The sequence below is a fragment of the Myiozetetes cayanensis genome, unplaced genomic scaffold (assembly GCF_022539395.1).
Source record: "Myiozetetes cayanensis isolate MyiCay16 unplaced genomic scaffold, myiCay2020 scf15, whole genome shotgun sequence".
Classification (NCBI taxonomy): Eukaryota; Metazoa; Chordata; class Aves; order Passeriformes; family Tyrannidae; genus Myiozetetes; species Myiozetetes cayanensis.
In genome coordinates, this window is record NW_026087159.1 from 6,488,768 (window position 1) to 6,512,981 (window position 24,214).

The 24,214-nt window shown below is 45.0% G+C and overlaps 2 protein-coding genes across 2 annotated transcripts in view; one reads left to right on the forward strand and one right to left on the reverse strand.

Moving 5' to 3' along the window:
• Window positions 1-357: 357 nt before the first annotated feature.
• FRMD7 (FERM domain containing 7) lies at window positions 358-12,292 on the forward strand. The gene is made up of 12 exons (XM_050310457.1): window positions 358-463; window positions 4,859-4,963; window positions 5,337-5,379; window positions 6,658-6,736; window positions 7,411-7,508; window positions 7,639-7,753; window positions 7,963-8,110; window positions 9,222-9,317; window positions 9,521-9,684; window positions 9,901-9,969; window positions 10,068-10,143; window positions 10,250-12,292. The coding sequence occupies exons 1-12, from the start codon at window positions 407-409 to the stop codon at window positions 11,276-11,278; spliced, it is 2,079 nt and encodes a 692-aa protein (XP_050166414.1). The 5' UTR covers window positions 358-406; the 3' UTR covers window positions 11,279-12,292.
• A 2,958-nt stretch (window positions 12,293-15,250) lies between these two features.
• The window catches only part of STK26 (serine/threonine kinase 26), a 30,459-nt gene continuing 21,495 nt past the window's right edge, over window positions 15,251-24,214 (reverse strand). Inside the window, exons 5-12 of the mRNA XM_050310256.1 lie at window positions 22,585-22,693; window positions 22,340-22,497; window positions 19,906-20,091; window positions 19,113-19,261; window positions 18,366-18,459; window positions 17,815-17,877; window positions 17,588-17,724; window positions 15,251-17,181 (exon numbers count right to left, since the gene is read on the reverse strand). Coding sequence (XP_050166213.1) covers window positions 17,157-17,181; window positions 17,588-17,724; window positions 17,815-17,877; window positions 18,366-18,459; window positions 19,113-19,261; window positions 19,906-20,091; window positions 22,340-22,497; window positions 22,585-22,693 — 921 coding nt within the window. The 3' untranslated portion in view covers window positions 15,251-17,156. The remainder of the gene's footprint in view (window positions 17,182-17,587; window positions 17,725-17,814; window positions 17,878-18,365; window positions 18,460-19,112; window positions 19,262-19,905; window positions 20,092-22,339; window positions 22,498-22,584; window positions 22,694-24,214) is intronic.

A 24,214-nucleotide genomic window follows, 5' to 3' on the forward strand; every position in this document is an offset into this window, starting at 1 on the left:
AGACACTCAGCTCTTCTTCCACGAGCCCAGGGTACAAAGCGTGGGCTCGCTTTGGCCTCGCATTGCTCACCACCAGCTGTAGAAGCTCAGTGTTCATCTCAGCCCCGTTACTACCAATCTTTCCCCTGTTACTACACCCATAATTCACAGTCAGAAAACATCCTTTATTGCAGTGGTGATATTTAAACCGGGGGAGGTATCAATATTTTTCTTAAAAACACCCCTTGTTTTTAGGCAGTGTCTGTTCCTTTGCTCCAGCCTCCGCTCCACATCTGTGACTGCAGCCTTCTCCATCCAGCTGAGAGGGAAATTATGTGTGCAAGAGGAGTCAGGGCTCCCTTGCCGGCACACCGCTCACATCGCTAGGACTGCCACCCCTGCCGCACGCACAGCCACATGCTCGAGGATGCTGCACCTGAAAGTCCAGTTTCTGGATGACTCCCAGAAGATCTTCGTAGTTGATGTAAGTGGGTATCATATTTCTATTATTTTTTTGGTATTAGTTGTTGAAGTTATTATATTCAGTTATTGCTGCTCTGAAGGATTGCATGGTCTGGGATAGCTTTGGGTTTTCAGCTTAAAAAAAACAAACAACAACCACTGAACAAAGAAACCAACCTCAAATTCAAAACCAGAGATTATAGTACTAATTGCTAAGTGTCTTTGAGCATCAACACGCTCCTGCTCTCCCCTGTTATTGGCGGTATTTATAAAGAAACAGGAATGGCTTTTATTTATCTGGTGTCATCTTTTGGAAACCATTTCACATGAAGTGATGCTCTTGACAAATGTCGAGTTCTTTTCTCATTTATCTGGTTGCCAATATAACCATTCAATAAGGTAGTAAAATCTGGGAACAGAACAGAAACAGCACATTTATCCAAGTTATCCCTGGTGAGAAAAATCTGCGTGCATCTCTTCCTGGGCATTTAGTTAAAAAGAAAACCGTGTGGTTTTGTGAGCAGCTGAGGAAAAAAACTCACTGTATCTTATTTTCTGCATGACAGTGTCTCCCACAGCATATTGTGATTAATAATTCACAGTTAAGAAATACTAGTTCTGAAATAGGTTTTAAATGTGAAGTATTAATAGCTATGGTGTTAGATTTATAGATATGTGTGTAGATACTGAAACTAGAAGTATCTTGACTGTGTTAGAAACATCTGTTTACCAGTGTGATTGCACATTTACTGTTGGTTAGGGTTTGATAATCACTGGAGTTAATTGAATTAGGTGATTCAAGTAGATTTGTTCTAGTACTTACCTGCATCTCCTGTGGGACCAAAGTGTTTAATATAGTTTTTTTCAAGTCCTGTTACATTTCTGATACTGTCCTGTTCTGTGGTTTATAGCACAGCCTGAGAACTGCTCTCTGAGATGCACAGCTCTGTTTCTTTGAGATAGCATTTTACAAGAAAAAGGATTGTAAAGCAATTCCATCCCTTAGCATAGCATGAAAATGATTTGATTTAGCCTAATTAATGTATCCTGGACCTGGAGTCAGCTTAAAAATTAGACTAGTCATTTTAAAATGCCTTTTTTTTCCCCCTCACATTGATTAGAGCAGGTCATAGTAAGAGACAATTTAAAAGATGCTGCTGCTACAATGTTGCTGCATTTTTTTTTCTGTCTCTGTTTTCTTATTTGCCCAAAACAGAGCACTATAGCTCTGCACGACATGTTATTGCAGCAAATAGCTTCCATTAAAGGAACTCCTGGTCATTTCCTTTTTTAGCATGGAATGGTATTGGAAACCCCTTTTAGGCATTTCATGCATTTGCTGCTGTATGGGTACGATAAATGAGTAGTTGAATTAGTGACTTCTCCAGTATAAAAGGACTGCTTTGGGCTAAGTTCTGAGCAGATATTTTAAGCAACTCTTCCTAAACCCCTCCTGACTTGGGAAAGCTCTTTTGAATGGGGAGTGCTTCAGTATAATGGGGGGGAAAACAACAAAAGAGAGAGAACACTGGGGGTCTGATTCCCCCTCCACCTCACACTCGACGTGTGCGTCTCTACCTGCCTCACGTGAGCGTCACAGCTGCCAGCATTGCAGTGAGGTCTCATTTCCAGTTTGCTTTGTGTGGGAATGAGTTCCTCTCCTGGTGCTGGATGCTGACCTGGGAAGGCTTCTGATTCCATCTGCATCCTTGCCAACATCCGGGACCTGAGTTCCCAGGATTTCCTTCAGCTGAGCACTGGAGGTGGCTCCCAGAATGGCACTGGGCAGGTCCGAGCCCCCAGGGCAGGGGAAGGAAGGGACCTGGCACATCTCTGGGTGTCCCCTGTTGTGCCCTCCCTGCTGAACACCCCACAACTGAGCCATGGAGCAGATGGGATCTCTCTGGGATGCTGCCAGCCATGCCAGTGAGCCCTGTGCCTCTCACTGGGAGGGCGCCAGGATCCCCTGCCCCACTGGCCCAGTGCAGGGACAGTCACAGGTCAGCCTTTAATGGTTTTTTTGCACTGAGAAAAGATATTACAAAGCTGCCTCCTTTCTCCCTCCTCTCCCAGATACCTAGAGCTGTGACCTGGAACGTGCTCTCACTGATAAGTCACTCTCCTCTCTGGAAAAGGTTTATACAAAGCAGCCCCAAGCCTGGGCAGCTTCCAGAGCTCTCTCCCCGTAGCACAGGAGACAAACCACATTGCAGCCTGGGCAGATAAAGCCTGGGCATCTCTGCTGGTGGAATTTGCTACAGGGCAATATTCATTGGGAGGAAAAAAAAGAAAAGGGAAATCAAACAAGCTCAGAAAAACTAATTGCTGGGGCTGAGGGAAGGGCAAAGTCCTGTGGTCATGTGTCCCTAGTAAAGGTGGGAATTCACTGACAGGAGGTGTGCAGGGCTGGAGGCACAGGAGCAAGGGAACAGGGAGCATTGGGGCTGGTGGATTTTGATGGGTGGCATTGTGTGCCAGCCGCAGGATGCTTGACAGGAGGGGACATTTCCCAGGGTGGTGGGGAAAAGATCACACTAAATCCCATGAGCTGTTGCTCGCCCCTAAACCCTAGAATTGGGTGCAGCAGGCTGTGCTATGGGGAATGCTGCAGAAATGGGCTTTGCCATTGGACTGTAAGTGCTGCCAGAGTCCCTTTAGGGACTGGAAGGGTGTGTGTCCCATGTGTCCCATACCTTGCTATCTGTCTCTGGATGTGCCTCTGGTTTTCTGCCTCTCAGCTGCTTTCACTGAGGAGAGGAGGGACAAGCACAGCCTCTCCTTTCCACCATCTTCTACTTGAAGGCACATTTAGGGTTGGAATTGAGGCAAACAGCACCACACATCACACCTCTGCCTTGCACTGCCCTTCTGCAGCACAGCACCCACTTCTCTCACCTGGTGCTGTGCAGAGCTGATGCTGCTGAGCACGACTGTGCCCCAGCACTTGTGGCAGCACTGGCTGGGGCCTCAGTACCCCAAAATCCAGGATGGGACACTCTGCAAGCAACACTCTGTAAGAGAAAGGCTCTGGTTCTAAAGCAGCCCCTGCAGCAGCAGTGCTGTGTCTCCCAGTGAGCAGGTTTTCCAGGGTTTGGGGCTGCTCCTCTCCCCGGTGCCTGCCCCGGGCAGTGCAGGGCTTGGAGGAGAGTGGGTTGCTCCCAGCAGACATTTGGTGGGTAAGAAATGCTTGTCTTTCCTGGCTGCCTGACAAAGGCCAAGGCCTTTCATGCTAGAAAATTCTAGCTTGGAAATAAACATTTGTAATTTTTTTAATTACCCTTGTGATCCAGTAATTTCGAGGAGAACCGGGAGTGCTGCAAAGCAAATGCTGTTATTACGCTATCACTTTTCTGCAGCCTTTCAACACAGAGCCAGCAATTTCATCCCAGGAGAAGCCCTGAAAGGTGGTTATTAGTGTGCATCACCACCAGCAGCTGGGTCCCTCCCACCCCTGCCGGGAACAGCCACTGCCACAGGGAGCAGCATCCTGCCTTTCCCTCCATCACCCAAAATGCCATAATTTAGCAGCTGTCTAACCCGGCCTCTCTGCTCTGGCTTGCTTTTGCAATAACCCACACTTCCTTTTGGTCTGCTTTTCACAGGCTGATGAAAGAGTACCAGGGTATTTGTTGGTGTGGGTCACTGCCAGGTTCATTTCTGGTGCTTTCTGGAACATTTTCCAAAGTCAGGAAATGTCCTGGCTTGTTCTCCGGCCGTGTCACACAGCACGGCAACAAGTCAAGCAGAGCACCCTCCGAGTGTTTCTGTTTACTGGGAATAACTACAGCCTGGCCTCCCTCATCAGCATGTAGTGCCACTTAATTCATATTGCTAAAGCACAGGGATGACCCAGGGCCCAAGGCACAGGATCTCTGCAGGCTCCTGTTGCTGTTAATTAATGTTAACCATAATAGTAGCTTATCCCTGGCAATCCTGTCAGCAGCTGTCGGGGCACACGGGCTCGCTGCACAGGTTTGAGGGCAGCTCCCGTTGGCTCTTTAGGCTCTTAATTAAGCATTTTTGCCATGGCTGTCCCTGGCTCAGGTGGATGCTCATTCTGGGGATCACTCACTGCTTTGCCAGGGACAGAGCTGCCCAGAGAGTGATGGTTGCAAAAGGTGAGTCAAAAGCAAGATTTCTTTCCTCTTACTTTCCTTTCTGTGTTCTTTAAGAAAGGAGAGAAGTGATGGTAAGGAAACTGATAAGAAATCTGATTTCCAAAAACAAGGAGCACAGCATGCAGTTCTCCTGTCCCACACGCTGAAGCCAACAGCATTTATCGAGTGAGATTTTGCTGCAGCACAATCAGGAAAGGGGTGCAGGCAGGGAGCTGCCTTCTCCCCGTCTCACTGGAATTCCATCACAGCTGCTGTCAGCACTGGCTAACCCTCTGTTCTGTGTTGTGTTTATTTGGTAGCAAAAATCCTGTGGAAAAGGGCTGTTCAACCTCACCTGCAGCCACCTCAACCTTGCGGAGAAGGAATACTTCGGGCTGGAGTTTCGCAGCCAGACTGGGAACCAGGTGAGTGCAGCTGGCAAAGTGGGGTCCTGGAGCGGCAAGTGCTGCATTGCCCTCGTGGCTGGGGACTTGTTAGCACCTCCCTGAAATACCAAGTGAAAAACTTAAATAGAAAGTTTTGCCGTTATGGCAAAGAAAAGCCCCACTGAAAGTGGGAGTCAGGAGAGGAGCCGCAAGCCTGTTGGCAAAGCCCAAGCAATATCCATGGCCCATAGGATTTATCCGTAGCCATCCATGTGGGGCTGCCCAGTGGAGCACCTGCTGCAGCAACCAACCTGGCCAACATTTTTGTGTTGCATTCCAGCATGGTGCTGTTGTTTTTATTCCCTGTCTCTTGTGCTGTTTATTTAGCCAGTTCTTCACTGCCTTGTTTCAGGTCTGGTTGGAACCACTAAAACCCATAACAAAGCAAGTCAAAAGTAAGTATTTCAAGAACAAAATTCTAAATCACTACTGGTGACAGACTAGCATAGGCACGTTCATGCAGCACTATTGCTTGGGGTCTCTGGTTTCCATCAATTACCTGAGCTAATTTTATATGGTGAGGTTTGGCAGGATTGTTTTCAAGGACACCTCATTTCACACAAAATCCTGTGGAAATGCCTCTGCCTTTGCAATCTGGTATCTGCACCATTTTAGACTTGAGGTGTTAATAACCTGACAGCTTGGTGGAGGAGCAGGGGTGGCTGCATGGCAGTGCTGGCAGGGTGGGAGGCAGTGCTCCTGCGTGCCCTCCTTTCCCCTTTGCAGCTCCCATCAGCACAGACCTGTGTGAGGGAGGGTTACTCCTGTGCCTCGCAGGCTCTGCTGCTCCTCCCCAACCCTGCTGAGATGCGGCAGAGACCGACCTGAACTCGGGCTCAGCATCCCCTGCCGTGGCCATGACTGATGCTAACACAGTGCTCCTTTCAGCACGTGCCTGTTGCCATCCCTGCAATCAACCCAAAGTATTTTCCCCAAACACACAGTGACCAGGAGGTGAGCGAGAGCATGAGGCCACAACCCCAGTATTTGCCGTGGGGAGGCTGCAGAACTGCGTTTGCAGGAATTTCCCTGAAAGGGGAAAGTCTGATAAAGAGCCTCCCCTTTCTGGGTGCACCACAAGTGGAATTATTTTGGACACAAATTTCTTTTGCCATTTGCCTTCTAACCTGTCCCTCTGAGCCATCCCACAGGGTTCTGGGACAGTTGGTGCCTACATAATTGCCTCCCTCCCTCCATGCAGTTTGCCTTGGGCTTGGCTACTTGCTCTCACTCATCCCACAAGAAATTCTTTGCCCAAGCTCCTATGGAGCTGTTGCATCCCAAGTGCTTGGAGGCCTGAGTTTAACACACAGCCCCACTGATGGCAATTGCATGAGTGCTCTGACCATGCTCCAGACAAGCACCCCTGGCATTGCTTCATGGAAACTCCCTCCTGGCTGGGGTGTTCCAAATTTAAAGAATTGCTGGGGCATTTTCTCCTTAGTATTATTTAGGTGTCCACATCCCTATTTGCATCCACTGGTAACACTGAGGACCCGGGCAGGCTATTTTTGGGGGGGGCAGGATGGAGTCCCTAATGTTCAGGGCTTCTAGCCCTGATTTGTAAGGGTCCAGATTAATTTACTCTGTAAGGAGATAGCATGTGTGAAGAGAGTTGTAATTGTTCTCAATAGACATGTAAAAGAAAACTTATGAAGGTGTTGTGTTTTAAGATCCTAAGGAGGTTCTTTTCAAATTTATGGTGAAATTTTTCCCAGTGGACCCCGGCCATCTGAGAGAAGAGCTGACCAGGTACAGCACTTGTTCTATTATTTTCTTATTGCACAGTTCCGTATTTTTGCAGTTGCAAAGCATGTGTTAATTCTATATCTTTATCACCCCCTCAACCTGTCTGTGAACAGTGGTTATTCTAAGTAGTGAAAGAGCTCTGTACTGTACAAAAAACCCCAGAGAGTATCTTTTCTTGATCCTCTGTTTTTAAACAAAATCCACTTGAAGCATCAGCTGTCTTAGGAGGCTGCAATTTGTTTACTGCCAAACGCTTCAGCAGTTGGGCACCGAGTCTGACTGCTCAGTCTAGCTCCTGCCTCAAGCTCTGTTCTGAAAGAATAATTTTATTTTTGAAAATGACACTGTTAGCTCTTACATTTTTGAGAAATCATTGCAAACAGGAACTGAGAATAAAACTAAGACAGTGCTTCTGCAGAATGCCAGCCCCAAGAGATGCAAATGCCCTCCAAAACAAAGAGGAATGTTAACTCTGAAGCCTACTAATGAACATTTCAACAACAGGGATGTACTCGTCGTGGTGGTGCACAACTGCAGCCTTCTGCAGGGGCTGCGTGCTCCTGCCGTCACCCTGAGGATGTCCATCCTATGGGTTGACAGATGGGAACAGGCAAGGCCCTTGTGGCTCAGCCCAGCACCCAGCTTCCCCCAGGGCATGTTCCTGTCCCCCTCCACAGGTACCTCTTCACCCTCCAGATCAAGAAGGACCTGGCCCAGGGGCGGCTGCCCTGCAGTGACAAGAGCGCGGCGCTGCTCGTCTCCCACCTGCTGCAGTGTAAGGGCCAGCGAGCGCCTGCAGGGACGGTGCCCCTTCCCCAGGGATGGGGCTTTGGCTGTAGAGCCAGGGGTTCCTGCTGCATCAACCCCTCACCTACTAATCTGTGCTCTCCCCATGTTCCCCGAAGCTGAGCTGGGCGACTTCCACGAGGAGACAGACCAGCAGCACCTGGAGACACACAGGTACCTGCCCAACCAGGAGTACCTGGACAACAAGATCATGCACTACCACCGGAGACACAGGTAAGGGCTGCTCCACGCCATGGCCACCCACCTAAACCACCTGATGGATGCCTGCTGACAGGACTGTTCCCATCAGCAGGCAGGCCTGGCAAGGGGTGGGTGTGATGCCAGCATGTGCGCACACGAAATGGCATTTTTTCAGCCCATTTCAGCATCTGCCTTCTCATTCCTTCTCATTCCTGTTTCTCCCTGTGTGTTTGTGTCTCCAGAGGGAAGACGCCGGCTGAGTCAGATGTTCAGCTGCTGGAAGTGGCCAGGAAGCTGGAGATGTACGGGATTCGCCCACACCCCGCCAGCGACGGCGAGGGGACTCAGATCAACCTGGCCGTGACACACATGGGGGTGCTGGTCCTGCGGGTGAGCCCGGGCTTGGCTGTGCCCTCTCCCCAGGGGCTGGGGGGGTCCCTTCTCCCCTCTGTGTGCTCCAAACCCTCTAAAGCCCTCCAAGAGAGTGTTCTCCACAGACCTCAGGTGTGGAGGGGATGCTCCTGAGTGTGGCTGGAGGGGGGCTCATCCCCACCACCTGCTGTGTGTCACTGAACCAGCCCCGGCTCTACTGGCCCCTGTCCCCACGAGCACCACAGGTTACAGGGCTCTGTCACATGTGCTCACCATGTAATCTTCCAGCTAAAATAGCCCCCTCACGTCTGTGCAATTACATAACGCTGTAATCACAGCGGAGCTGCAGAGTAAACACCACAGAGCTCCTCGTGCGAGGCAGCACTCGCCTCCCACACCGGCTAATTCCAACCTGGGAACGTCTTGCCAGAGCAGAAAAAAAAAAAAAAGCCAAACAAAAAACAAACCCCAATAAATCCTACCTGTGGGTCTAGCCCTGCCAGACCTCTTTATTTATTCAGAGCCATAAACACCCTTCACGCATGATTGGAGCATCTGTGAGCCCATTACAATCCTGGCTTCTCCCAGAAATCTGAGAGGGTCCTGGTGCCACAGAGTGGAGTAATGCAACTCTGACTGGTTCTCCCGTGACACCAGTGTTGTGTGGATGTGTCTGAACTGGTGCACAGTGATAACAAGGGGTAAGGTAGACTTGCAGCCTGCTTAAGGCAGGTCTAAATGCATAGGGGTGAGCTGAGCTCTGCTACGCTTCCCAGCAATAGAGAGAAGAGTCTTATTTCTTTTGTGGGCTGATTCTGCATTAACTCATGACACCTGAGCTGGGACAGATAGGATTCCCTACCTTGACCTCTGTGAGGTTTGTCTTGGGATGCTGGACTTTTACAAAGAGCTTCAACAGGCAGAGTTAAGTCCTGAACCTTAATTTCCTCTTGTAAAACAAACTGGTGGAGAGGAAGATTAAACACGAAATCACAGCATCCCTTCCAGCAGCACTGACAGCTGCACTGGAGTCTCATGCAGTGTCTTGCAAGCTCAGGTCTCATCTCATCGTATTTCTGTATTTCCAGGTTGCCCTGTCCTGTTGTAAATGCTGTGTTCATCCTTGCAGGGCAATACAAAAATCAACACCTTCAACTGGTCCAAAATTCGCAAACTGAGTTTCAAGAGGAAGCATTTTCTCATCAAGCTCCATGCAAACATCTCTGTAAGTACCATGCTGCAGGCAGCTGCTGGGCTCAGGAGCAAGCAGGTGTGGATGGAAGATCAGCCACACCAAGTCCCCAGTTTCAAACAAAATCTGCTCCTGCTGCTCATCGGTGATGCTGCTTCCCCTCTGGGGCTGAGGAGGGCAAAGAGCAGAGCCTGGCCCACGCCCCTGACACCATCTCGCTTGTCTCTGTCGTGCAGGAGCTGTGCAAGGACACACTGGAGTTCACTATGGCGAGCCGGGACACCTGCAAGGCTTTCTGGAAGACGTGTGTGGAGTACCACGCCTTCTTCAGGCTCTCTGAGGAGCCCAAGTCAAAGCCCAAAGCCCTTCTGTGCAGCAAGGGCTCCAGCTTCCGCTACAGGTAAAGTCCCAGGGGAAAAACAAACTGCTGGGGCTGGGAAGGGCACGGGGATGGCCTGAGCCTCTCCTTTGTGTCCGCCCTGGCTGGATGTGAGAGGGTGATGCCAACAGCTGCTTTTGCTAGAGATACCTCCTGCTGCACTCCTCACCTGGGGCACAAGGACTGCCCAGGGCTGGGGCTGATGGTGCTGCTCACACCTCTCCCTCTATGCTGCAGTGGGAGGACGCAGCGGCAGCTGCTGGAGCACGGGAGGAAGGCAAAGATGAAAAGCCTGCCCTTTGAGAGGTACTGGGGGGGCACAAAGGGGGGCAGTGCCTGGGAGGGGCTGGAGGGGCAGGCAAGACCCTCCTGGCCACGCACCCACCCTTGTTTTCGGCCTGCAGGAAGCACTACACGTCCCGCTATGACGAGAGGCAGTGCCGCTCCTCCCCGGACCTCCTGACGGATGTCTCCAAGCAGGTAAGTCCCCGTGGTGCCAGCAGTAGGTAGTGCCATGCCCAGCTCTGGGCACTCGCTGCCAGCTCCTCCCTGGGCACCCACCCACCCACCCTTCTGCCCTGCGCAGGTGGAGGAGCTGCGCCTGGCCTACGGCAGCCGGGGCTCGTACCACGCCAACGGAGTGCACGCCTCCGAGCCCACCCTGGACAGCCGGCGCCGGAGCTCCACCGTGGACGTGACATTCACGGCTGAGCTGGAACACTCCAAGCCTGAAGCATCCCCCACCTTCCTGCCCCACTCCAAAAGCTCGTCTGCCTTCCCCTTGCTCTACGCTGAGCTGGAGATGGAGCGGGCGTGGGAGCCCATGGACCTCTTTGGTGCCAGGAACCCCTTGACATCCTTTCGGCCCCATCACCAGTTCTCTGGGAACAACAAAAGCACCTCGGTGGGCAACATGCGGGAGGTGAGTGCCCGGCCGCTGGTGTACACGGACGTGCCGTGTCCCCTGCCCGTGGCGGCCCCGGCCCCGCAGCTCTTCTTCTACCTGGACAGGGCCCTGCAGCCCCCGTGCCAGACACTGGCACCTGGTGAGGATGCAGCAGGACCAGTGGGTGCATGTGGCCCTGTGGCAGCAAAACCCCCGAGGCAGAGCCCGGGTGGGACCCAGGCTGGGGAGTTTGACCACAAGGCTGTGGGCACGGCAGCGGGCACAGGCGTGGTGGGGGAGAACAGGTCACTGGCTCGCTCCTTCGATTACGGCCTTCAGGAGCAGCCTCCCAAGAGGTCTTGGAGCCAGTCGGACATGAAAACCATCCGCTTCCCCTATGGCTCTGAGTTCAGGCCCCTGGGGCCGTGCCCTGCGCTGAGCAGTCGGAAAGCAGGCGTATTTTGGCACCTACCAGCCCAGCAAGGGCTGGCACTGGGGCCACGGCGCTCCACCGAGCGCTACCTGGGCAGCAGCACCGAGTCCAGCGACTCCGACTCGGACCTCCTGGCCGCCGACTACTGCTCCCTGTACGGCCGCGTGCTGCGCTCGCCCATGGCCCGGGTGCGCCTGTCCTCGGGCAGCCTCCAGCTGGATGAGGAGGATGAGGTGTCCTTCGCCACCAGCACTGCTGAAAAGATTTCCAGGGGGCCCTCCAAGTATTTCACCTAGGTGCCTGACACCGCCCAGAGGGAGCAGAGGTGACCGCCTGACCCAGGACCATGGAATGGTGACACTCGTTTGCTTACAGCTAATGAAACATTGATGGGCTTCTGCTGTGTGAGTGCTCCAGGATGTGTTAATGGACAGCAGGGGAGGGTTCAGAACTATTCAACCCTTGCTGGTGTGTCTCTGCCACTATACATGGGGGGTCTTGCTTCAGTGAGGGGCCAGGGCTTTCCCAAAGCTCTGTTAAGACCTTGTGTCTGATGGGTAGGACACAACACATCATGGTTGGAGGTCACTGCTGGAGTCTTCACTGAGGGGAGAGGGAGAAAAAGAAATGAGACTTCTCATAGATTAGTTTAAGCTGCTGTTTTTTCCAGCTGCAGAGAAGCACACTGGTGGTAAGGATGTTTGAGGCCCCTTTGGAGAGGAGCAGGATGTTCATGGGAGTCTGCTCCAGGATATGACTCCATGTGGACACAGCCAGTGCACAGCTCCCATCTCCTCCACCTGCCTCACCTCCCTTCAACACTGCAGGGAGCACATGGCCCTTGAGGACAAGGGGTGTATGGGTGCTCCCTGCAATTCTTGGAGCCATGGAGGAAGCAAACTGTCTTCTCTCTTGCCAGTTTAGGGCATTATGCTTGAGAGCCCTGGTACCTCAGGGTCCTGGTTAAATCTGGGGTAGAGGTACCTCTCTAGGGGATTTCCCCAAATCAGGCCTCAGTTAAACAGCACAGGGAAAAAGATCTCAGGAGGTAGGAAAGGAACAGGCAGCTTCTTGGAAGTATTTTTAATTACAAAACCTTACTATTACCCTAAACTTACATGAAATCTACTCAGAGATCTTGAGAATGATGACACCTCTGTAAGATTTTTAGGGGAGCTCTTGGTAAGTTCCTTTAAGAACAACCCTGTAAGTCTTTGTAGGACATGACTGTAAGTAGAGGGACAGCCCAGACAATCCGCAGTGGAGAAATCATTGTGACCTGCTAGAATGGACTTCAGAAACAAGGAAGCTGGGACAAAAAAAGTAAGTTAAAACATAAAAGAACTCAGCTTATGGGTACTGCTCACCCTGGGTGTTGCTGTCCTGTTTTAAACAGTGAACAATAAAAATAAGTTGTTCACAATGGAGTTTTGGGTTCCTCCTTCTGCCCTGTGCCATCTGCACCCCCAGCCCTTCAGGCACCCCTAGCCCACATTGCCCTGCTCTTCAGCAGCCCTCAGTGCTCCAAGGAGCTGATTTCCCTCTCCTGCACTGCTTGCTGGCTCCTTCTGTGCAACTGGGGAGACTTGCTGGGATCCCTGAATGCTGCTGCAAACTGCCACGTTCTTGGCTGGTTGCCCAAAGGAATGCATCAGACCAACAATCAAGCACACGGTAAGGTTTGCTTCTGCTCCTGGTTACGCTGTGCTGAAGCTGTGAACTACAGGGATCCCTCATGCTGCTCTGGCACATATTCTATTGGAAAAAAAGGGATAATTCTTCTGATTAGAGTTGTTTCTTTCCTTTCCCAAAGCTCTGCACCTTGGAAAGAGCAAAACCCACCACTCACTCCAGAGAATAGCAGTCTATGTGCATTATGTTTTAGAAGGTTAAAAGAGCACCAGTGTTACAAACAGGCTGCACACACAGTGCTGGGAGAACATCCCTCCAGGAATATACCCACAATCACTGTCAGCTCCTGAAAACATGGGCACACAGGTGAGGGCTGTCCCAGGTCAGCTTTACCTTGAGCATGTCCCAGAGCAGGCACACAGTCTCACCAAGAGGGATCAAGGTACAGCTATCCTGCTCAAATGTTCAGGAGCTGCCAGCTTTGGTGTTCAGGGCTAGGCTGGGAAAACAGTGTTGAGAAGGAGAAACAAGGACTTGGGAACTATTTTTGGATTTTTCCATTGACTAGAGAGCACTGGGGCACAGCGTGGGCACTGTGCCTCAGCACATCCTACAGGACAGTCAACAATAGCAGAAGAACAAAGCAGCTCGTCAGCAAGTGACAGAAATTAACATCTCCAAGCTACATCCATTGCGTAAACCAGCTTTCTTGGGATTGCTAAAATTAAGGAACAATCCCAGTAAGCAGTGTCTCACATGTCGAGGAACAAATGAAACAAGCCTTCAGTAAGTCCTTCTCCCTGGTCCCAGCTCAGCCCTGCTCACCCCAAAGAAACAAGCACATCTGTGTAAATAACTGTGTTTCTTTTAAGGAAGAAAACAAGGACATAGAGAGGACATGGAAGTGGCAAAAGACAGACAGCAGTACCTGGAAAATGTAAACTGTTACAGCCCTTACACAAGGAAGTATTATAGAAGGGCAGGAGGCACAGCAGCATTACAGCATGAAAACATTAACCTACTCAGTGCATTCAGACTGAGGTAACTGGTTTATATTAAATAGATAAACCTGATCTTGAAATTCAGATGCACAATGTTCAGCGATTTTTTAGGCAGAGGTGTTAGGAAATAAAAAGAAGCAAAATGTACACAATATTCAAAAAACTTCAGTTTGGAGAGCACTGATAGGTTTCAGCATAGTTACCTCATCTCTGTAGTGTTACTTCATTTATTGGAAAGATGTGAAATAAAGACAAACCAGCACACATACCATTAAAACTTTGCAAAGAGGAAAATAATTTTATTCCAGTGTTAAGTCATAAAACAGTGTGATAAGAATCAGACTTTCAACAATTGCTAAACTTTGCGCAAAGACATCAAAATTTATGTGTCTCCTATTCAGCCACTGACATTCGATTGAAGGCAGGAGCAGGTGTGACAACACTACACTTAATTACTGTACAAAAGCGAATAGAGGGGTCAGAGACCAAGGGCTGTAAGAGAGGTTACACTGATAAAGGACTCACCTACCCAACAACAAATACATTTCTCTATTCTGCAATTCAGACTGCTTCAGTAGCAACTCTTCTCAACCTACAGTGGGAAGCCTGGCAAACCAAAGAAGCACAAAGATGGTTCCTGCATTAATATTTTGATATATCTTTCCATTAGCTATCTGCCAGCAACAGAATACTGCTGATTAAGTTACACAGTTCATCAATAACTAACAAACACATGTGGGAAAAAAACAGCTTCTCTGGAAATACAGACATCCACTCTTAGGAGTTAATTATAGTCTTAAGATGCACAGAGACTTCAGGAGCAGAAATGCAGCACAATAAAAAACCTTCTTGAATGGCCTGTGCTCTAAGAGAACAAGGCTGTATTATACACATGGCTGGGTTTTTCCCCACGCTGTCCCATGAGGTAGGTATACATCCCACCCATTTCACAGGAAAAGAACAGGCACCACAGTTCAGCAACTTGTTACAGTCGTATTATACATAGGTCATGTTCCAATTTCCCGTGTCATTCCCTAACCCCACCTACCCAGAACTGTTCATAGAGTTGCACAGATTAAAGATTCCGTGTCAACAGGGTCGAGCCATCAGTTACAAAATTTGGCAAGAATTCCCATCACCTCTACCCTCGGACTCCCACATAATAAGTACACCTTAAGGGAAGAGACACGGAAGTGAAAATCTTTTTAATTGTGAAAAATTTTTATAGAGCTCCTTACAATGGGATTTGGGTTGAGGCTGCCAAAGTGAAAGCCGAGGGGTCTGTGGCACAGGCCTTTGTGTACCTTCACTCCCCAGCGCCGAGGTCAAATGCAGTCAGAGCATTCTGACATCGCTCCCATGTCCTCACTGGCCACACGTGTCTGTCTGAGCTCACACATCCTGGAGTCTCCTCTCTAGGAGTGGAATCCCACTGAACCCTGGGTTCATTCCTGTGGTGCAGCAGCTGGCAGGTGTCCTCTGGACAAGAACAGCACGGGGGGAAGGCACACAGAGCACCCCCACACCACCACCCAAGGATCAGCTTTCCTGAACTAGAACACAGGTCTGTAAGAGCCACGTCCACACCTCTGCACAGCTGCTTAAATTCAGGATAAAATGCACAACACAACAAGCTCATCAAAGTTTACAGAACTTAAATATTTATTTTTAAACCATTTAAAACCCCCCAAAACATTGAAATAAGCTTCATCTATAAACAGATTTACAAGACTAACAACTATAGAAGCTAGAGGAGCACTACAATTTGTTTCTGTGATGCAGTTATTTTGTAAAGCTTCAGATCAACTGTATTTACAACTTTTGCTGCTTTTACATTTATAAAAATATTTATTTAATCCATAACATTATTGTTTTCAAAAACTATTTCCAGACTTTTTTCTCAGATATAAATTCTAATTGAATTTCAGTTATATAGCAGATGAAAGTTTTAAACAGAAACATTTCTTTTAAAATTAAAACAAGGAGTTAAAAGTAATTTTTTTACAGTGTAGGCACCATTGAAAATAATTGTCCTTGGCATATCTAACCACCATCTCTCACGAGTGTCCTTTATATAAAAAATGATGTAATGGCAACATTTGACTGAAAATGCAGTATTTACTTGCACACCATTACTTTTTCAATATTTGGCAGATAATATTTCAGATTCTTTAAAATGACTTTTGTGCAAAAACAAAATGTGCAGGTCTGAACCATAAAATAAACACACCCAGCCTTTATCAAAAATAAATTTACACCAACAGTTCCACAGCTAAGTACTGAAAAACAATCCCAGTTCAAAACTTCAGCATAATATACATACTGGGTTGAAAAAGGGAAAAAAAAAAACAACAAAAAAACCAACAGAAGAGATTACCCATCTAGCAGTACCATAAATATATAACTGAAAGCAACTTTATAGTCTTACCTACTTTTTATGAAAAAAAATCACTCCGTACTGCACAGTACTACCTTTTCGTGAAAGAATATCTATAACTCAGTTATTTGCATATTAACTGGTAAATACATATTTAAAATACACTTTCAGAAAATTATAAACAAATTATGCTGATGTACTGTATTTAATGTATTTAAGAACAAAAAATGTGTATAAATATCTTACAGGAGAAACAACACCACCACACAGAACGCTGGTGTTACACTGATACCTGCGTGTGAGGTATGTAACATGCGACGCTCGGCTTCTCTGGCTCCCTTCCACCCAGGCATGTGTACTCAGAGGAAAAAAATTAAGTTAAACTGGACTTCAGGTTTTGTCCATTATTGCCAAAAGCCCCACCCCCTCAACTGTATTGCTCTAAATTTTCCTACCATGATGATATAAGACTGAATTACTACTTCAAAACCTGTTCTAAAAGGTAATACACATACTGTACATCAGGATAGACCTGTTGCTACATATCACCTGCAAACTATTGACATATTGCTCTCAAATATATTTAATCATAGAGCTGCCTAAAATACTGTACCAATTCAGAATTAAAATAGATACTGTTGCAGGTTTGTTTTTCAGGGCACGATTACTATATGCTGGTTGAAGCAGGTGCTACAGCAATACCCTTGCCACTACATTACATGTTTTGAATACGCTTGTGAAAAAGCTATTTTCTCTGAAGCTTGTTAGTGATTTACAAAAGTTTAACTCATGAATATAAAAGACCTGTACAACCCCATGTACAGGAACAAAACAGCATCAAAACATACTGTACTTGCACATTCTATTAACTAAAGTAATGGTTATCTCTAAAAGCAAAACTGCACCTCAACATTTATCAGATTAAACAGGTGAAACTACAATATTAAAAGTTGTTCTTTACAAAATAATTTCCTGAAAATATAAAACCATGTGCACTGCCACAAAATAGTTGAGTAGGTTCTTTCAAATCCTCAATCACCATCAATATGTTGCAAAGATCCAAAAGGCACAAGGAGCTCATGAGCTAAGCACTGCCAAGCTTGAAGTAGTTTTGGTGGGTTTCACTGGGTCCATACGAAACAGCAGTCAATTGTGTGAAGTTTCTTAGGATGAGTCATTAACAGAAAATCTACAGATAAAAAATGCAAGTAAATTTTTTTTAATTATATTGTTTCAGCTAGGCAAACAGCATGTAATTATTTTTGCATCACTAAACTAGTACATGTCTTCATCTCACCGGTTCAGAGACAAAAAAACACCAGAAGTGACACTATCAAGAAAATATTCCTAGAAAAGGTAAGACAAAGATTCTCTGTCTCCTTATTGGCTGTAAATATAATTACAACAAAACTGCAGCCTAAATTAAAGGAAGCAAGACACAACAAGTACAGTAAAGCTCCATCACTAGAAGACCAGACATAGTAATTGTAATTATTAGCTTTAGTCTCAAAAGGAAGTGTTAGCTATAACTACCAAAGATAAAAGTTTAAAGCACTGGACACAGCAGATCTTTCCCTTATCACTAAACTACTTACTTCTGAAATTTCTCCATAAGCTTCTTCACCATCTTATCTGTGATCCCTGGACACGTTGCTTCTGCCATATTGATGCTTTTCTCAAGTTCCTCAATTGCTTTCTTTCTGTTAGCATTATTTGTGTCCTGCTGCTTGAGCTGAGGAGCAAAACAAAACAGATAAAACTTATTAAAATTATCAGACCTTTGGCTAATGCTTTCAAAGAAGTTTTTTAAGCCAACGCTTACCTCAGCGAACACAGGGGTGATTATCATAGTTAAACAACTCAGGGTTTTAACAAGATCCTGATCCTAGAAATTAACAAATAAGGATTACATAAGCACGTTAAACAAAAGGATTACATTCTCATGCAACATACACACTGCCTTTAACACAGCACACGTGATTTTGGAAGCTCAGTTAAATTTTAAAAAGTGCTGAAAATACGTTACAAAACAAACAAAGGCACAGTGCATCACCAGACCATATGGGATGTTGAAATAGATACCTGATGACACATCTCAGTGTCATACAGGGTCAGGAAAACAGTTCAGGTTTTCCTCCCTAATACTGTAAGTCTTTAAAATTCCTATCTCTATGAACAGATAATTATCAAGTAAATCTGCAGTACGTTCTGCATTTGAGGCTGACATGGGCATAGGAAATATTGCCAACAGGCATCATCTCTTGAACTACAAAAAAATAATCAGTTCCTATGAAAAGTGAATATACTAAGTCTTATCACCACCTTCCTTAAACTCGCTTCTAAACCAGCAGGTAGAAAGAAGCCTGCACATACCGTCCCATTCTGCAGCTTCTTTGCATCTGGCTTCTTCCGAACTGTAGTAAAGCTCCACTCAGGGTGAGAGTTATTCTCTTTGTTACTGGACTCCCTGAAGAAAAAGGACACGATGTGCATAACACTAGTCACAACATAACACAGGTAACCCAAATACATAACAAATCTATACAGATTAGTTCCATGTTCCTTAAAATAAGAAGCAAAACATGGACTGAAACATTAATTGAACTTTAAAATAAGTTGGATAAATTGAAATGTGATCAAAGCAAAGAGAAGATGTTATCTACCCACAAAGCTTACCTTCCCCCATGGCATCCCATTTAAAACAGTTATCTGATATCCAGAAAAGCAAGAGACTTACAGAAAGCATGTTGTTCCACTGGCATTGTGCAAAATTCTTCATGCACCTCAACCTTGCTCTGTAATATCCCTAATTGTGATTCACTGGTTTTGGTACAACCACTAGCCTCAGACTAGGAAATACATAGCACTTAAACAGAACTGTGAGTTCAGAGAGAGAAAGTTTAAAGAGATAATGAGCACGTGGCTTGACTTATGCATTAGTCTTTAGGCTCATACAGGGGGTTTCTTGAAAGAAGCCAGTGAAAAAGAAATGGAACAAAGACACGTGTACAGGAATGGAGTTAGTTACACAGAGAAGCTGCAGCAAACTTACTTTAGTAACATTATCTAAATAAATAAATCAAAACAAAACAAAAGAGACTAAACTGAAAAGAAACTTACGAATCTGAACCATCGGAATCACTTTCATCACTACTATGTCCCTCTGCTTTCCACCTCTTAAACCTATCAATCAGTTCTGTCAGATAGGAAGTCTTCTTGGCATTTTTCATAATGAACTTGTGCTTCAAAAGTTCTTTTGCAGTGGGGCGCTGTAAGAAACACTTTAAATATTTAATGTTATGCTAACATTTCACGATTTTAAATGTTAATAGGGGAGATTTAGTAAGACAACAGACTTCTAGAGCTAACTTGTTTAGCATCAGGAAATTAGTGGAACAGGAAGTCAAGAAAAGCCAGTAATCCACTTTAACAAGCACTCTAAAAATACTATCAAGTCACCCAGAGACTACACAGCTTATCCCTCTACGTTAAAAGGTCACACCCAGGAAAATGACTAATCAAAATTCTCCAATGCAACTTTTCCTTGTAAGCTGAATTCAGACAGCAGAAGCTGTGCTGGAGAAAAGGATCTAATATGTTTCTCTACTCTGTTAAAGCTTCTCTTCTGACACTATCCTAGGTTTCAGTGTGCTTTAGGAATCTGTCTCTGCCACCGTAATTTCTTTCAGCATTCTCCCTCCTCCTTTGAGTATTTTAAACAAAAGAGACTAGGATGGAGACAGACAGAGCTATTAAAAGCACCACTAGCATTTACAGTGGAAAGTGTAGTCTCTAAAATTATTTCAATCAACAACGATGCACAACACCAGCAAAATACTTTGCAAGTAAGAGAGAGTAGAAAACAAACCCAAAACAGCTGTATACACACACACACACACAGAGATCTACTCACAAATGTTGGGTCCTTATTCAGACATGCATCAATGAATTCTTTAAAAGGTTTGCTGAATTCTCCTAATAAAGTCGGAGGATTGTTTTTCGGAATGAGAAACAGAACTCTCATTGGATGCATATCAGAGTTGGGAGGCTCCCCCTTGGCCAGTTCAATTGCTGTGATTCCCAGTGACCAGATGTCAGCCTGAAAAAAGGGAAAAGGACATTTAGTACAAAATTAAGAGCTATTACGATAAAGTATTTAATAACTGACATCTTCACATATAATGCAAATATACCTTTCTAATACTTTGGGAATACTTGATTCCCAAAGACCAGGCTGACTTGATCAGTCTTTAATGACAAATATCTACATCATCGTTCTTGCTGCAGTCACTGCTCTAACACTGTCTGCAAGTTAAATGGGCACCTAAATTCACACGCATTTGGAAAAAGCTTCTGACACACTCATCTTCCTTTGATTTTTTTCTATATGTTAACTACAAACTGAAACCAATTTCCAATGTCTAATTCAGAGTTTGTTTAGGTAGCAAAACTGCATGCTGATGTCACTTTTTAAACTGATGCACTGAGGTATCCAACCTTGTTTGACAGCTCACTCTAATGGAACAAGGCAGAAACCTGAATCAAATCCAGCAGGTGATCACTTAATTTCTTCCCTAACAGACTGCTTGATGAATTTAGCTGGAAAATTATTGACTTGTTAGACTTGAAACACCAAGTTCACGGTGTAAATTTCTGAACGACGTGCTATTTATTTTAGTTAAAAGTAAGCATTACAAACAAATTCTGTATTTGTATCAAATAGCTGTACTTATTATCAAATAATTAAACTAGCTCATCATTTATTACTGAAATAACATAACCACAATGAACAACTGTGATTGGAGCAAAATGTTTTTACATGAGATGGGGCTTGTGAATGTCTGGCACTACAAAAAATGAATTTCTGTTTTATTTTCCACTATTCTGGAGTAGGGACGGAAGAAAGGTTAAAATTCAGCCCAGATACCAAAATCTAGAAATTGAAGTGTATCCTGTCCAAACCCTTCACCTGTGCTACCAAAGGCTTTCCCACCAGACTTTTGGCATGGAAAGAAAAGGGGGAGGACACTGCTCTTGCAACATACTGAAGAGACATGGAAGGCAAAGGATCAGGTTGCTGGGAAAATGTAAATGAAGGGGTGGTAAAGCTGATCTACTATACACAGGGCAAGCAGAAGAGGAATTATTCCCAATTTGACTGGCCAAACACACTTTTAAAGCAGGGTAGAGTGCTGTTCCAAAACGCCCTAGGGAGCACAACAATACAGTTGCACCACTGAAACCCTTAACAGGAGAACTTCAACTTTCTTATCAGCAATTCCTTCAAGTTTGAATTATCCTGGGAAAGTCTCCTGGAGTGTGAATATTTTCAGGACAACTCAGATAGTCAACAGTCTCTTCTTTATGTGCACATCACAAGTACAGTTTTATGTTTACTGTTTGAGGAAAAAAAAAACCCAGCAGGAAAATGTTATTTTGCACATCCCAGGATTATTAGATTTCTTACTCCTATTTAAGGTTGTATCTATGGAATGGGCAGTCCAATGTCAGCACTAAAACATGCTGCCATTTCCCTAACTGTACACTCAAGGTCATCTTGTGGGTTTACACACAGGAGAAGAGGGACTGTTCCCTCCTTATTGTCATTTCTAACATCAGTTCCCAACCCTCAGAAACACAAAAGAGTACCTCTGCTTTTCTACTGCTAGTTCACATAGGGAAACTCTCCTTTGCAATTAGTCATCCATCAACAGCTCCCAAGACAAAGAAATGCACAAGGTGCCATTATGGTACCATAAAGCTACCAAGTCACTTTTTACCTTTCTCAGATCAGTGACCTGTGCTAAAATTTTCTGCATTACATGGGTCCTCAGAAATATCATTTAAGAAATTTTATCCAGAGCTGTGCATAAAAATCTGAGAAGAGAGTAAAATTTTAGCCACCATCCTGGCTTTAAATGAACTACCAAGTTTTGGTGGTATTCTACTTTGTGAGTACTTTATTACCGTTTGAATTAAATGAGAAACATTGAATTGAATTGAAACCAAACCAACCACCCCCCAATGCTGAAAGGATAGTGGGAGTTGCTCTGAAAGGCACATGACAGCACCAGTTTACTTGGTGACTTTGCATATGTCCTGCAGGGGTGGACAATGTAATATATGTATAATTATTATATATATTATATATAAGTAATTACATGTATAAATACATGTAATTACTGTATAAAAACAATTTAATCCTACTATTAAATTCAGTGTTTCAAACCCTGTAATTTGAAATCTACTTTTTTTTTCCACACTGATAGATCTAAAAGCAAAAAAATCAAAGTAGATGCTGCTGGATCACCAGATACAAAGAAAAGGTGTTCCACTCTCATACTTACTTTTGAATCATAAGCTGACTGCTGAATAACTTCAGGGGCCATCCAAAATGGGGTTCCAACAAAGGTGTTCCTCTTAATCTGTGTGTCTGTCAGCTGCCCAGCAACTCCAAAATCAGCAAGCTTAACATCGCCTTGTTCTGATAACAAGACATTGGCAGCTGCCAAGGGGAAATAATATCTAAATTAGAATACTGCTCTTAATTTTTTAAAGGCTTTAAAAAAGTAACATTTGAAATATTACACACCTTTTATATCCCTGTGAATTTTCTTCTCTGAGTGTAGATAGTCGAGACCTTTCAAGATCTCCTTTAGCATGGTAGCAATCTGGAACTCATCAAAAGGGCCAGCACGCAGCTTTAAAGAAAAGACACATTAAAATAATTGCAGTATTTTATCTAATTTTTGCCTTGTTATTGGTTAAATTAAATCTTGATCTTGAAAGATTTTTTTAAAAACAGAGAACTAACAGAATTCATGAAATATGCAATTACTTATGTCAACATTCTGGTAGAATGGAATGACCACTTGAATGATCATCTTCAAAATATCCCGTTGATAGATAATACATTGAAAATGCTGTTCCTCCTCTAATTTACACTGTTTATGCTGCCCTCAGAATGCAAAGCACACGAAAAGTAAGAACTAACTTTCCACAGTTATATTTCCCTACAGACAGTGAACATACCAGTCTGAATTTTGCAATTTAGATTAAATAAATTAAGTAACCCAGTTTATCTCAAAACAGATTAATCCACTGACTGTGGCTTTTAAATTTAATGATGCAGTTTTTATTCCAGTTTTTATTTTATTCCAGTTTTTATTCCATACTTGCTTTTGCATCAAGACCATAACGTGCTACTATAAAGCTCCTAGTATTGAGTAAGTGTAAACTTTGCACATTAGAAAACTATGTGAGTAAAACAGAAGCAATTACAGTGGGTGATTCTGCTACTAAAAAAAATACCAACAACACAGCAATGAAACAGTGACCACCATGAAATTATGGTAAGGCAAAGTGAGGCAAAACAAATTTTATTCTTCTAAAGCTTCAGTGATTTAAACTGTCACTAGTAAAAGCTATTCCACTCTGACACTCCACAGAAAATTATCAATTACTCTGAAGTGTTAAGAGTATCTCACAGCCCCTTTCTCAAAAAGACCATGTTCCAGAGCTACAAACTACCACATGCTACACATAATTACTATGTTTTTGCATTCCTGTAGCTGAGCTGATGTGATGTAATTCCATAAAGAAGTTTAAACAGATTTGTGAAGTCAAGCACATACTTCAAAACTCTCACAGACAGGACCCCTGTTAACAAATACATAATTATCACCCTCCTGTAACAGTGAAGACATGATATTTTCCCTTCAGAATCACACAAAGAAAGACTGAGCTACATTATCTTACAGGAAAGGGTGGGTCTGCAGCGTTAAAGCTGAGGCAGAGCTGTACTGAAACTACAGGGAAACCACAGCCACACACAGTGGACCGTGCCCGTGCACTCTCCAAGCTACACCCTCCATGAATGCCACACTATCTGAAGTAAAAGGCACCTTCATGCTTAACCAAAAATACCTGAAAATGGAAAACCAACACCTTTTAACCAGTTAAAATTAACTGTATCCACAGACACAAGCTTCATTGATTCCTGAGACCCAAACCTAAAGGAAAGAGTTTTTACTTAAATGCAATGAATTCTAGTGGGAGGAGGTGAGAAGGGACAGACAGAGGATCCCAAAACCACAAACCCACCACATACAGCAAGAGTACTTCTCTTACTAGAAAAACATTGCCTTACATTTGACTGAGAACAAATAGGTGCTTCCTAAAGCTTAGAGACAAGGAGTAAAATTAAAAAATTAACATGAATT